Source organism: Dama dama, chromosome 23 (genome assembly GCF_033118175.1).
Source record: "Dama dama isolate Ldn47 chromosome 23, ASM3311817v1, whole genome shotgun sequence".
NCBI lineage: Eukaryota > Metazoa > Chordata > Mammalia > Artiodactyla > Cervidae > Dama > Dama dama.
In genome coordinates this window covers 61,424,618-61,437,330 of record NC_083703.1, presented here as the reverse complement: position 1 = coordinate 61,437,330, position 12,713 = coordinate 61,424,618, and the positions used below count along the sequence as shown (strand labels likewise).

General features: G+C 41.6%; 1 protein-coding gene across 5 annotated transcripts in view; it reads right to left on the bottom strand.

The window, feature by feature from the left end:
- Positions 1 to 3,151: 3,151 nt before the first annotated feature.
- The window catches only part of TPX2 (TPX2 microtubule nucleation factor), a 52,332-nt gene continuing 42,770 nt past the window's right edge, over positions 3,152 to 12,713 (bottom strand). For 4 of the 5 annotated variants that reach the window (XM_061127014.1, XM_061127016.1, XM_061127012.1 and 1 more), the window contains 3 exons: positions 11,737 to 11,848; positions 10,945 to 11,132; positions 3,152 to 9,020 (listed from right to left, as the gene is read on the bottom strand). In XM_061127014.1, coding sequence (XP_060982997.1) covers positions 8,910 to 9,020; positions 10,945 to 11,132; positions 11,737 to 11,848 — 411 coding nt within the window. In that variant the 3' untranslated portion in view covers positions 3,152 to 8,909. The remainder of the gene's footprint in view (positions 9,021 to 10,944; positions 11,133 to 11,736; positions 11,849 to 12,713) is intronic. The other variant, XM_061127017.1, reaches the window with a different exon arrangement.

The window sequence follows — 12,713 nt, the reverse complement described above, 5'->3', positions numbered from 1 at the left end:
CTGGTGCACCGGTCGGCTTCCTGGCCTACCCCTGAGCTATTTATAACTCTCCAGGCCCATCTGCTGAACTGGGTTACCACATGAGCCGGGGGGTGTGTGACGAACTCTGAGAGGCTGCCGGGAGAAGAGGGTCCCATCTGGGACGGTAATGGGGGTTTCAAATAAAGGATGAGGAGTGGGCTGGGACAAAGCACCTTCTGGCTGCACTCACTTGGCACTTAGACCACGCTGGCTATCATTCAGGCCTGCTGAAGCTTGTGATTTAATTGACTGGCAGCTGCCGCATCCCGAACAGGAACGTAAGCATCCGGCTTGGTCTGAGGAGACGCCTGCTGGGTGAAACTGAGGAGAGAGAACCCCGCCTGCTCCCAGCCTCTGGGAAGCATAGCAGGAGGTTCCCACAAGCAACATCAAGAGTTCAGTGAGGGCTCCAGCCCACAAGCTTGCTCCAAAGTCCTCAGTTGCTGGCCATGGTGGGTGACAGAAACAATCTCTTCTTTACCCATGGGGCTCTTTGATCAAGTGTCACTCGGGTCCCAAAAGAGCTAGGCCCTGTCCTCCAGGAGCTCCTGAAAATGTCCATCCATCCTCTCATGGGATGTAACTGGTGTGGTGCAAAGGGCACTTGAGGGCACAGACCTGGGTCCAAATTCTGACTCTGCCACTTACCAGCAGTGTGACTTTGGGATAGTAACTTAAACTCGGAGCCTCAGTTTTCCTCATCTGTCTTATGACTTGTTGGAAGGACATATGGAAAAGCATTCTTCCTTCCATCTTTATTCTGGTAATGGAGCCTTGGCTAAGGAGATAAACACTTAAACTCAGCAGCTCTTCCGGGTAGCATGAACAGGCTGCACAAATGTGACCCTCCAGGGAGCTCAGAGGGGAGGCATGTTCCTGCTGTCCACATGGGCTCTAGGTTTGGCCTGGATACTGAGGGTCACAGGAGAGAATGGCTGCAGATTTCCTGATTCATAGGGAGCACTGAGTTGGGAGTCCTGTTGTCCACTAGGACAACACCTCCTGAACACAGTGGTCCTCACCCTTGGGGGTACCTCACAGCTCTCTGCAGGGCTTGTTAAAACACAGTGCTGGGTTCCATGTCCATAATATCTAAATCAGGGGGCTGGAGAATTTGCATTTCTAGTACCAGTGATGCTGATCTGCTGATCTCCAGGCCAGCCTGAGGACCACCGCCCTAGAGAAAAGTTCCCTAACTCTAGTGGCTGAGCTTTCAAGCCTGCCAATTCCTACCCATTTTCCTGGGGGAAATGGGAGGAGTAGGAGTGTCTTGGTATGTGTGTGAGGAAGACACAAACACTAAGACCCTGTGGTCAGTACAGCTTGGGAGATGCACAAAAAGTTGTTTAGTGAAGGTGGGAAGATACTGACAACCCCTCCCAACTCCTACCTGCTATGTTGCCTCACGGATTAGTTTTCTATAATCGTAGTAACAAATTACGAGAGAGAAAATGGCTAATGTGCAAATAAGAGTCAAGGAGGTTACAGTGTAGACATCAACCTCCAGACCAGTGAGAATGAGATTCTACAAGCTCAACTAAATTTCCTTGCCTCTCTTGCTTATGGCTGACTAGTAGCTGCTGGCCCTGTCCTATCAGTCTGCTGGCTTTTGGTAAACTGCAGGGGCCTCTGGTGACACATACTGACAATTAATATTGAATATACAACTCAAGCAGGGTCACACTGAATCACGCTGGCCAACACAGGGATGAATAAGTGCCCAATGTGCCAGTCACCATGACGGCCCAGAGTGCTTTCTGGTCATTTTCAAGCCAGGAGCAAATTCTCATTCATGCAGCTGGAGAAAAGGTCCTTTCTAGAAACGCTGTTTTAAACTTCTAAGATGGAGAATTAAGACCCACAAAATGCAAATGACATGCTCAAGACCACAAAACCAGAAGCTGCTCTCCCAATTCCCAATCTGAGGTTCACTCCACTAAACAATTTTGTACTCCTCCAGAACTCTGTGACAATTATCTCAAATCCATCCAAGGTCCCTTTGATCACAAACATTATAAAAACTGAATTGCAGCAGAGAGAAATAGCAGAGCAGCAAGGCAAGGTGATATCCTTAAACTACCTCTAACAATTAAAGAACCTTACATCTTGGAAAAGCCAAGGGTAGGAGGGACTTCCTTGTTGTAGTCTGTTAGAATTCATTGAGCATTCTGTGCTGTCTCTAACCAGTTCCAAGGTCAAGAGAAACATCAGAAAATATGTGTGTGTGTCAGAGGACATTATTCAGAGATTAGTCCCCTGGAGTGATCTGGGCTAGATTTCCGCTTCCAGAACAACCGTTGGAAAGTCCTCAACGAGTTAGTGCACTGGTCTCCAACATACTTCACTGAAGTTCAAATGGAAATCTAGGGGCAGGGAGCTTGCTAGAAGAGCCCTCTTGCAGTGACTGAGCAGCTGACTATAGAAAAATATAAATGTGAAAGCAGGGCTAATATGATTAAAACAAATTGCCTAGGAAAAAAATCTGAAAATATTCAAGCTGGGAAGAACCTTATTTATCTTTCTAATTCAATCTCCTCTTTGACGATATGGAAACTGAAGTGATGTGGAAACTGAGGTCCAGAAAAGTGGAGTGCCTCTTTAAAGGTCACCCACTGTGTCTGTGCCAGAAGAGAGATTATATTCCTGCCTCTACTCTTCCCAAAAGACACCATCATAGCCCAGCTAGTTAAGAAAGACAAAAGCGGTCCGAAGACAAATCTCAACAGCTTTGAGACAATCTACTGGGTAAATCTGTCTTAAGACACAGAGTTCCAAAACTTTAAAATAGCATAACTAGAATTCTCTTGATAAAGGCTTTGCTAAGAGCCAATAAACTTTTTCACTGGGCACCAGTGCCAGTAACATTGACATGTCAGCCAAAAGCTTTCCAATTTGCAAACGTGTATGCCAGAATGATGTCATTAACTATGATTTCAGGAGGGACTTACATTTCCTTTGAACATTTTAATTACAAAGATTGACTAAATGATTTGAAACAGCCATTTAAATTTTAGAGATAGATATAATACATTAGGGGGACAAAGAAATCTGTCTTATAGCCTAGAAAAATCTTTTGCAAAACAAACATTTTCAATGGGGAGAAGTAAACTCAAGACAATGGAACAGCATGTTGCTATTATAATTGGTATTTATAGAGTATGCAGTAATACAGGAAAAATATTTGAGTTACTACTCTGAAAAAAAAATCGGAATACAAAAAATAACATATAAACAGAAAACCCCTACAATGTAGAAAAAAATTTTTATAAGAGAAGATTATACATAGAAACACCAGTGTTCAACATGGGTGATGGGACCATGAATTCTTTTCTCCTGCCATTACCAGGTATTTTCTGAATTGCACATAATTAACAATAAATCCCAATTTTAAAAACAAAAAGACTGCAAAATCCAGTTGAGATTTTTGCATAGAGCAAATTCAAGGAGTATGTAAGAGAGTATGCTGGAACACTGTGAGTGGAGTATGTCAGCATCAGGTCAGACTCAGACTTTTCATCGCTCCTTACCAGCAAACTTGATAATGCTGCCCCAAAATGCTTTTCAAATAACAGTTTATAACCACTGACTATATAATATTTGACCCACTGAAAAACACCCACCTTGGCTCCCAAAGAAGCCCTGAGAATACTGTGTGTGTGTGCTTAGTCACTTAGTCATGTCCGACTCTTGCGACCCCATAGACTGTAGCCTGCCAGGCTCCTCTGTCCATGGAATTCTCCAGGCAAAAATACTGGAGTGAGTTGCCATTTCCTTCTCCAGAATACAACCGGTGCTGAAACAAGCTGATGAACAATTCTTAGCCCGTTCACACACCTGCCTGTGAGGTTCTGGGATACTAGTCCCGTAACTACTTGGGTTTTGGCAGATGAGACAGGCCAAATTTTTATTTCCCTTCTATTTAATAAAATTTTAAGAAAAAGAAAGAAGGTAATTGATGCCCTCAGGCTGGGCTTAATCTGGCAAAATAATTCCTGATAAAACCTAGGATTTTCCTAAGCCCCTCCAACCATGATTTCTTAGAGTATGTTAGCATTTGTCAAGCCCTTTCAGGAAGCTGATACCTTCAGCATGTAAGAGCCATGTTTTGACCAGAGCTCTGCCTCTTATTCTCTTGCAAGAAAGAGAATAGCAAACAGCATCAGACATTATTTTTGATGTCAGCAAGCTTCACCACAGCACTAGAGAATAGAATGGGTATGCAGGAAGACAAAAACAAGGAAAAGGTATGTCCCCAGGCTTCTTTTTTGTAGCAACTACACAGGCTTCAGTTGAATAACAAATTGTCCTGGAATTCTTGGCATTGGAGCAAACATGTCAGCTCCCTGGTTACACCTTCGTCACTGCTCAAAGTACCATACACTTTAACCTTCCTGCTCTTTCCATAGGCCTGGGTTTGTCCTGTATCCAGGAAACTTTATATGTTGTCTAAACTGAGCATCCCAGCAGGCTGCAAGGCAGATTCAGAATGCTGGCCAGTTTCTACCTGGATCCACACCACCAAGTTGTTACTCAGCCTGCCTGTGCAGAAATAGGAACCCAGCCACGTGGCTGACAGCTTTTTTAACTGCTACTCTCAGCAATGAGGAACTTCCCCAGCAGACAAGATTCAGAAGGGAACTGAAAAGGAAGCGCATCAAAATTTACCGGAGAGGATACACAGGTTTAACCAGATACTCAGGCCAATAAGCCCTCAAGGTTTCAGAGAAGCCAAGAGGAGCTAAAAGGCTAGGTGTTGCTGACCTGACCTCGAGCCCTTGGGATCTCAGGTCACTTGGCCAGGATGTCACACAGAACTAGACCCCACTCCAGGTCTGCCTCCACATCACTAGATTCTCCTAACAGAGTTCATACTTTCTCCAGGGAGAAAGCTATCACAATGACTTAGGTAGCACCTAAGTCATATCACCCAATGCAAAATACATATGAAAAGAGCAAGGTGCAGAGTGTAAATTATGACACTAAGTGTGGAAAAATAAGAGAGAGCAGGTAGGAATACATCCATGCTGAAGCCATCTCTGCAAGGGAACAAACCTGGCAGCACCAACTATACCTGGAGTGGGGAACTAAATACCTTTGCAACTTTCAAATTTTGAATAACGTGAAATATAACCTTCAAAGAATAAATTAAAGGCAAATGCATAATGCTATCATCTTATTATTTAAAAAATGCTCTGTGACTATGTGTGTATACAAAAAACATTCTGGAAGAATACACAACTGTTAATAATGGGTAACTCTCGGGGAATGGGACGAGGGACACAAAGGGAGACTTTCAGGTTTTATACAGTTTGTACTATTTTGTTTCCAAAAGGCAGTACAGTCAGCCCTTTGTATCTACAGGTTCCATATCTGCAGATTCAACCAACCACAGATCAAAAATTAAAAAAAAAAGAAAAAAAGAATTCCAGAAGTTCCAGAAAACAAAACTTGAATTTGCTGTACAAGGACAACTTTGTACATACCATTTACATTATATTCACAACCATTTACATTGCACTAGGTCCTGTAAGTAATCTAGAGATGATTTCAAGTACATGGGAGGATGTACATAGTTACACCCACTTCATATGAGACTTGAGCACCTGTGGATTTTGGTATCCACAGGCCCTGGAACCAATCCCTTGTGGATACTGAGGGATGACTGTACTACTTTTGTAATTTTTACTTAAAAAAAAAGAGACATCTTTAAGAATGGCAATCTCACCTCAAACAAGAATTTCTAAATTCCTGCAGCATTTTTTCTGTCTCCTGTTACTCAGTCACATCCTATCTTGTATGACAACTATTTGTGTATAAGACTTATCTCCATTAAATGCTGGAGCAAATGCCACTGAAGCCTGTCTACCACTTAAGCTGCACTTTCCAAGGACAAAATTCTGTGGAGAAGAACTGATAAGGAATAAAACGGTAGTCAAAATGTCAATAAAGCAATTACACAAGAACAAAATGATCAAATTAAGAGTGAACAATAATTTTGTATTAATTAGCATAAAACTACTAGCAATGGGGAACCATGACCAAGTCAAAACAACACTGAAAACAAGAGTCCTTCCCAGAAAGTGTGGGAATTCCAATAATCTGCATGTGCACATGTGCTAGGAGTTTTACAGAATTGCCAAGCCAAGTATGGCCACCAGATTTCTCAGTAGAATTCAGTAAATTTCTATTAGAGGTCCAGTTCTTTGTTTAGGAAAATTCCAGGGTAGCTTGAGTATTAAAAGTGAAGCTCCCTCTTGGACAAGTCCTGAAGGAAAAAATAGAACTCGAATTTCTCTGTAAAATAAAAGCAGAGGTCAAGTGAGGTGGTCCAAAAGAAAGGATTCAATACTAGATGGGCTGTGCTGAGAAGAGATAGACAGCCACCCAGAAATTCTGGGAAGCAAGGGCATCTTAATTTGAAAAGCTATTCTCTCTGAAGTAATATAATCCCTCCTTGTTCTGTCTAAGAGACTGTTACACATTACCACCCTGATGTGGGTATGTCCAGAGCGGGTAATCCAGGCTGGAGCAAACGGGGTGGAAGGATCCCATAGGTCCACAATTCTTGACAACACTCTAAAATTCTCAACTTGAGGGCCAGATTTATTCTTCTATCTGAAACTGAAACAATAAATGGACAAATATATGAAAAAATTATTTTAGATGGTACTATATGAATGATAGCAAACTGTTAAGAGAACTGCTGATACATGGGAAGGAGAAAAGTCAAAAAGGACAAACACAGAGAGGGGATCAACATGACTAGAGATAGAAAAACCAGAAAGGTGGCAAGAAACATGAACGTCCTCCTCACCCCCTGAGAATCCACAAGAGATACAAGGACTGGGGTAGAACTGGATTTTTCACAGCACAAGGCCTGGAGAACTCTCTCTCTGTTTGAGGCGGATACCTGAATGCCCTTCTCTACCCTCTCCATGTCCAATCAGTAAGCAAGTCTTGTCAGTTACAGCTTGAAAATCCATTTAGAATCCAACCATTTCTCATCACCTCCACTGCTACCACTCTAGCCCAAGCCACTACCAGTTCTCATCTGGACAACAGCAAGAACCTCCACTCCTTCCCGTTTCCAATCTCACATGCCCCCAAATCCCCATCTCAGTCTATTTTCCACACAGCAATCAGTCAGAGAAACATTTATCACCTGACAGAAGAGGACAGTTACTTGTTTATTGTCTGTCTCCCTTCTAAAAGGTAACCTCCATAAAGTCAAGGTCTTCTATTTCTGTTCATTGCTTATATGCCCAGAGACTAGAACAATGCCAACATATATATAACTAGCATCAAATCAATCTTTCGTAAATGAACTACACAAGTTGTTACAGAACTATACACCACATATCTCTAGGAAATGAGTAAAAGAACTGCACTTCGTATCAGTCTGTGGGCCTTCAGGAGACCCAAGGATCTGCAAATCACACCACCTCGCTTTGTTGCCCATCACTAAATCTGCAATGGACTGTAGATAATGCTCACCAAATGAATCAACAAAAGGAATATAAAATAGATCCAGTATCGTATATACTGCCTAGGACTGACTGGCCTCGGCAGAATATGGATACAGCCTTTAACTCGTGGCACAGAAGTAAGACTGGTACAGAGTAAGAGTTTATAAACGATATCAAGTCTAAAAGAAAACAAACTATTTCACATGAACCTAGCAAATTCTGTGCTAACAGAATACAAGGACCACAGATACGATTACCCTTATTTTTATCTTCAAGAAATAACATAATTTTAGTTATCTACATCTCTAGTAGTTTGTAAACAAGCCCAAGTAACTCAGTGGTTTACCTGTTCTACTAGAGATATATACATTAAGAAACATCTGGGAGGCACAAAGGAGGAAGTTATCATCCTTACCGGATGAGACCAGATGGTCAAGGAAAGATTTATGAGAAAGATTTCATATGAGAAAAAACACATTTGAAGAAGGCACAGTCTGTTTCGAAGGAATAACAGGCTTCCAGAGTTGTTCCTAGGAGGGAGTTACCAAACAATGGAAGGATTCTGACAAAGGACAGAAAAGAGCACTTTTCCTTTAAGGACCGAGCCTATGCTTTTAAAAGCTCCTGGACTCTCCTCTCACAGTACCCACTTCCCCAATAAGATGTGACCTCTAAAGGGGCTTGACAGATGTAGAAACATCAAATAACAAAAAAATCGGGGCTGTGGGGAAGGAGGGGAAAGACAAACTTTTATTCCAGTTCAGGTCACTGGAAGACTTAACACATGCACTGCTCAGCATTCCATTATCTACAGCACCAACAAGGGAAGAATCTGTCTGAACAGCAGCCCTGCCTGAAGCCGGCTGATGGCCACTGTGAGGTTCCAGTCAGTCAAGTCTTTTCCTCGTCAGGCGGTTCATGAGGTTTCCCCACTCACAGTGATGGGCTCCTTAACTCTAAATTCATTTTGCACAGAGAAGAGGAAAGAATCTGACAAGAATCTGATCGTTCCAATTTAATCCATGACTTAAATCTCTCAGTATTTAACTATGTTTATTTTATGATTAAAATAGAAAAAGAGAGGTGGGATAAGGGCAATAGAAATTATACTGCGCTGATACAGAGGCTTAAATTCTAGTCAGAACTAAGGTCCATACTGAAGGTCAACCATCATACTGATGGTTCCAAAGAGTCTGGTTGAGACATACATGAGTTGAGTCTCATTATTAGCCACGATAACATAGGAAAACAACTCTCAATGAAATCGGGAGTCCAAACTTGTCAGGCATGCTCTGTCAGGCACGGGTAGGAAAAAGCCTGAAGAAATGGATTCTCTCTATGCCCCCATGACAAAGACGGCTCCTGGTTTGATGGAAAAAGCAGCTTAGGTTCCCAGATGGTATCTGTAGCTCAAAGCCAAGTTTAGCACTGGAATCGGGTAGAGAACTTGGGTGAGACGGGCACCGTCAGGGGCTGGTCACTGGACTTGACTTCCACACCCTGGTATCTTCGTATTGGATTTGCTTTGTGCACCTGTAGAGAAAAATGTAATTACCATTGATAAGGATGTTAGAGAACTACACTTATGGGTGTTTTTCTTTTTCTTGAGAACATTTTTGTATAGTATTGCACATCCCAGTCACTAATTAAGAGAAGGGGGGAAAAGGCAACACAGTATAGCAGCAAAGCATTAAGAGCTCTGGAGCCCAAGTAGATTTCATTTCTATTATTTTTTAAAGATAATTTTTTTTTTTAAAATGTGGACCATTTTAAAGTCTTTATTGAATTTGTTACAATGTTGCTTCTGTTTTTCATGTTCTGGTTTTTTGGCCATGAGGCATGAGGGATCTTAGCTCTCCAACCAGGGACTGAATCCTCACCCCCTGCACTGGAGGGCACTGGACCACCAGGGACATCCCCCCAGTAGATTTCTGTTCTGGTCTTGCTGGATTTCTCAGAGTGCACCTCCAGTCTGACTGTTCAGTACTGAGGTATAATGGGGGTGTACTCGATTGCATCAGAGGGGAGTCACACCTTAAGAATCTGCCAGAGTATACTGAGTCTTAATATTCACCAAAAGCATGGACTTTAAAGCAAACAAACAAGCAAACAAAAAACTAGGAAGTGTTGCTGGGAGAAGGCATGGTCCCATCCGTTCTTAACCCTGAATCAAACCAGATTATTAAAGAGCTCTACAATATGGATAAACACAAGAGGCAGGACTCAAGAGGTGAAGAAAAGTCAAAACACTTGAGGCTGGCTTTGTGAGTGTATCTGGACTGAGGATTATACATATGTATTTTTTCATCTAATCAGCAAGTGGTAGCTTGGTTTTGTCAAGAAACTATTCCCTTTAATATTTTGTCCCTAGAGCCTTCCTTGGCATTGTCACCTCTACCAACAGCTATATCAACTGCTCACTTAGCTATTTTAGACAGAATCTTAATAAGTTCTGTATTTCCACAGTCATCCTTTTATTACACTAACCATTTGAAGTTCCATCTAAAACATTCCTCATTAATGCAGTTCATGTGGCTTGCTACTGTCTTAGTGAAAGGGTCCTTACGGTGAATTAAGCTTTCTTTTTGGATAACTAATATTTAAATCATTATCTAGTGATAGGATGGAACGTCACCTGGATTATATGCACTGTAACTCCAAGGAATTTGAATCAAGAATTAGGAGGAAAATGAAAATACAGTTGTCACACAATTCCATGTCCTTCCTTACCTATATATTCTAACTGTAAAACACATTGGTTTCCTTATTATTCCTTAAGCCTTAAGGCAATAATAAAAATAAGTTAAATAAAGAGTCCTGGGACTTCCTTGGCGGTACATTGGATAGAAGTCCCCCTGCCAATGCAGGGGACATGGGTTCAATCCCTGGTCTGGGAAGATTCCACATGCCGTGGAGCACAACTACTGAGCCCAAGTGCTGCAACTACTGAAGCCCATGGGCCTAGAGGCCATGCTCTGCAATAAGAGAAACCACCACAATGAGAAGCCTGCTCACAGCAATGAAGACCCAGCACAACCAAAAATAATTTCTTTAAAAAGTCCTACAAATGTGTTATTGTGCACTGGCATAGCATGTGATGTTCTCTTTAGGAAGAAATTCTGACTGAATCTAGGATCAAAGAGAAATATATTTTTAAAAATAACTAGTTTGTTTATATCTCTCGACCATGATAAGTTTTGCAACTGACAGGTTGGTTCCCACAAAGGGCCAAAATTATAGTATAAACTTAGGAGATCCATGGATCACAATATACACATCTTTAGCCTCGTTCACTTGTCAACTTTGTCACCACCCTTGGTTTGTATGACTTCTTGGTTTCACTCATCTTCAATGCGTCCTTGGAGGTCACCTTAGCTCTCTTCTAGAACAAGGCAAGGTACAGATAAACAAAACAGATGCAATCATGGGTTAGTCAGCACTTAGGCTGCCTAGTTACCAGTTCTTTCCGTAGTCTGGCCAACTCCTCCTTCTGCTGCTCTTCCTCCTGCTGCCTGGCTTCCTCTAGCTGCTGGGCTTTCAGGGCCTCCACCTCAGCCATTCTTTTCTCCAGCTCCTGCCGCTCCTTGGCTCTCTTCTCTGTCGCCAGCTGAAAAGGTTCCTGAACTAGAGAACCAGAAAGGCCCTCTGAGTACAGAAACAGAGAAAATATTGGTGCACAAGCACGACTTGTGGAACCCTAGCCCCATAGACCCAGCAAGTGTACAGAGATGCATCGCAACAGAAAGGCGGAGCTCAAAGGAAGCCCAAGCGGGAGAAAGGTGAAGTATACCACATACAAAAAGTCCTCAAATTTTCAGGGTTGTAAGGACCCCTATAAATCATCTAATTAGGAGAAAAGCAACACCCATACAGATAGTGGCTTGCTCAAAACTACACAGAGACTGAGAGACAGATTTAGGAGAAGAATCCTACTTTTCTAGAAATGCAGCTCAGTTCTTAAAGGAATCAAATGTTTTCTATCTAAGACTAGCTTTATGGTGAAGTCCAGAAAGAAGTCCTGGCTCTTCCCTCCTTACTTGCTACTCTCTGGGCTGGGAAGTAAAATTGTTGAAATGCCAGCTGCCTCCACCCAGATGCTGTTCTGCTACATTCAACAAAGATCTAAGGAAGAAACGCTAGATCTCTATACTCAAATGCTTCTGGTTGACACAGCACTGTACTGACACAACTCAGTCCTAGGAAGTCTCACAATTCTTCCCCAATCCCTCAAGAACACATAAAATACTACCGATAATGGATTTTTTTTCTCGCTTAGGAACAAAAGGCTCCTGGGAGATGACAGTGTTTGGACGAGCCTTGAAGCAAGCTGCTTCTTTCTGCTGTTTTAGTTCTTCATCCAGCTGTAAGAAAGAAAATCTGTCAGACAAGCAACCACCAACTTTCCATAACTACCACCTCAATTACTCAAGTTTGAATGTTTCTGAACTGTTTCATCTATAAAGATAGCAGGTGATTATTAATCAATACCATGTGAACACAATGACCAAAATCCAGATTGTAAAATCTAGAAAGGACAAACAATCCCATTTATTCAACATATAAAATGCACATAGAGCAGCCTTAGATGAAAAGGGATTTAGAGATTTATCAAACAAATATAAAATATGGATCTTTTCTCAATCCTGATTTGAACAATTCAACCGTTTTAAAAATGAGAGATAGGGGCTATATGAATGCTATTTGTCACTATTAAGAAATTACTCTTAATCTTTTTAAGTGTGATAATAGCATTGAGGTTATGAAATTCTTTTAATCCTTACATTTTAAAGTTACACACTGAAGTATTTTTGGATAAAATGAGATGGCACCTAGGATTTGCTTCAAAATAATCTTGTATAGGCAGAAATATCCAGTACAGAGATAAGTAGGTAGAAAGTTAGATGAAATAAGATTTTCCATGTTTTGAGCACTAGAAAACAGGGTGACAGGTTCATGAAAGTTCATTATACTATTCTTTCTTTTATATACATCTGAAAAACTTAAAAAACCTTTTTATTATGGAAAATACCCCCCACATTCTATGTCATGATTGCTTTCAAAGCAACAGCCCTAAGTTCTCCTAGAGAACAGTGCCAACAAGGGGCCTAGATTTAGTAACTTAATCAATCACATCTCTTGGGCTTCAACAGGGGAGACTTTCTACAAAGATCAAGCCAGAGCCCCTTTTGGACAGATTTCAAAATAAGAGATAATATCAATACTGAC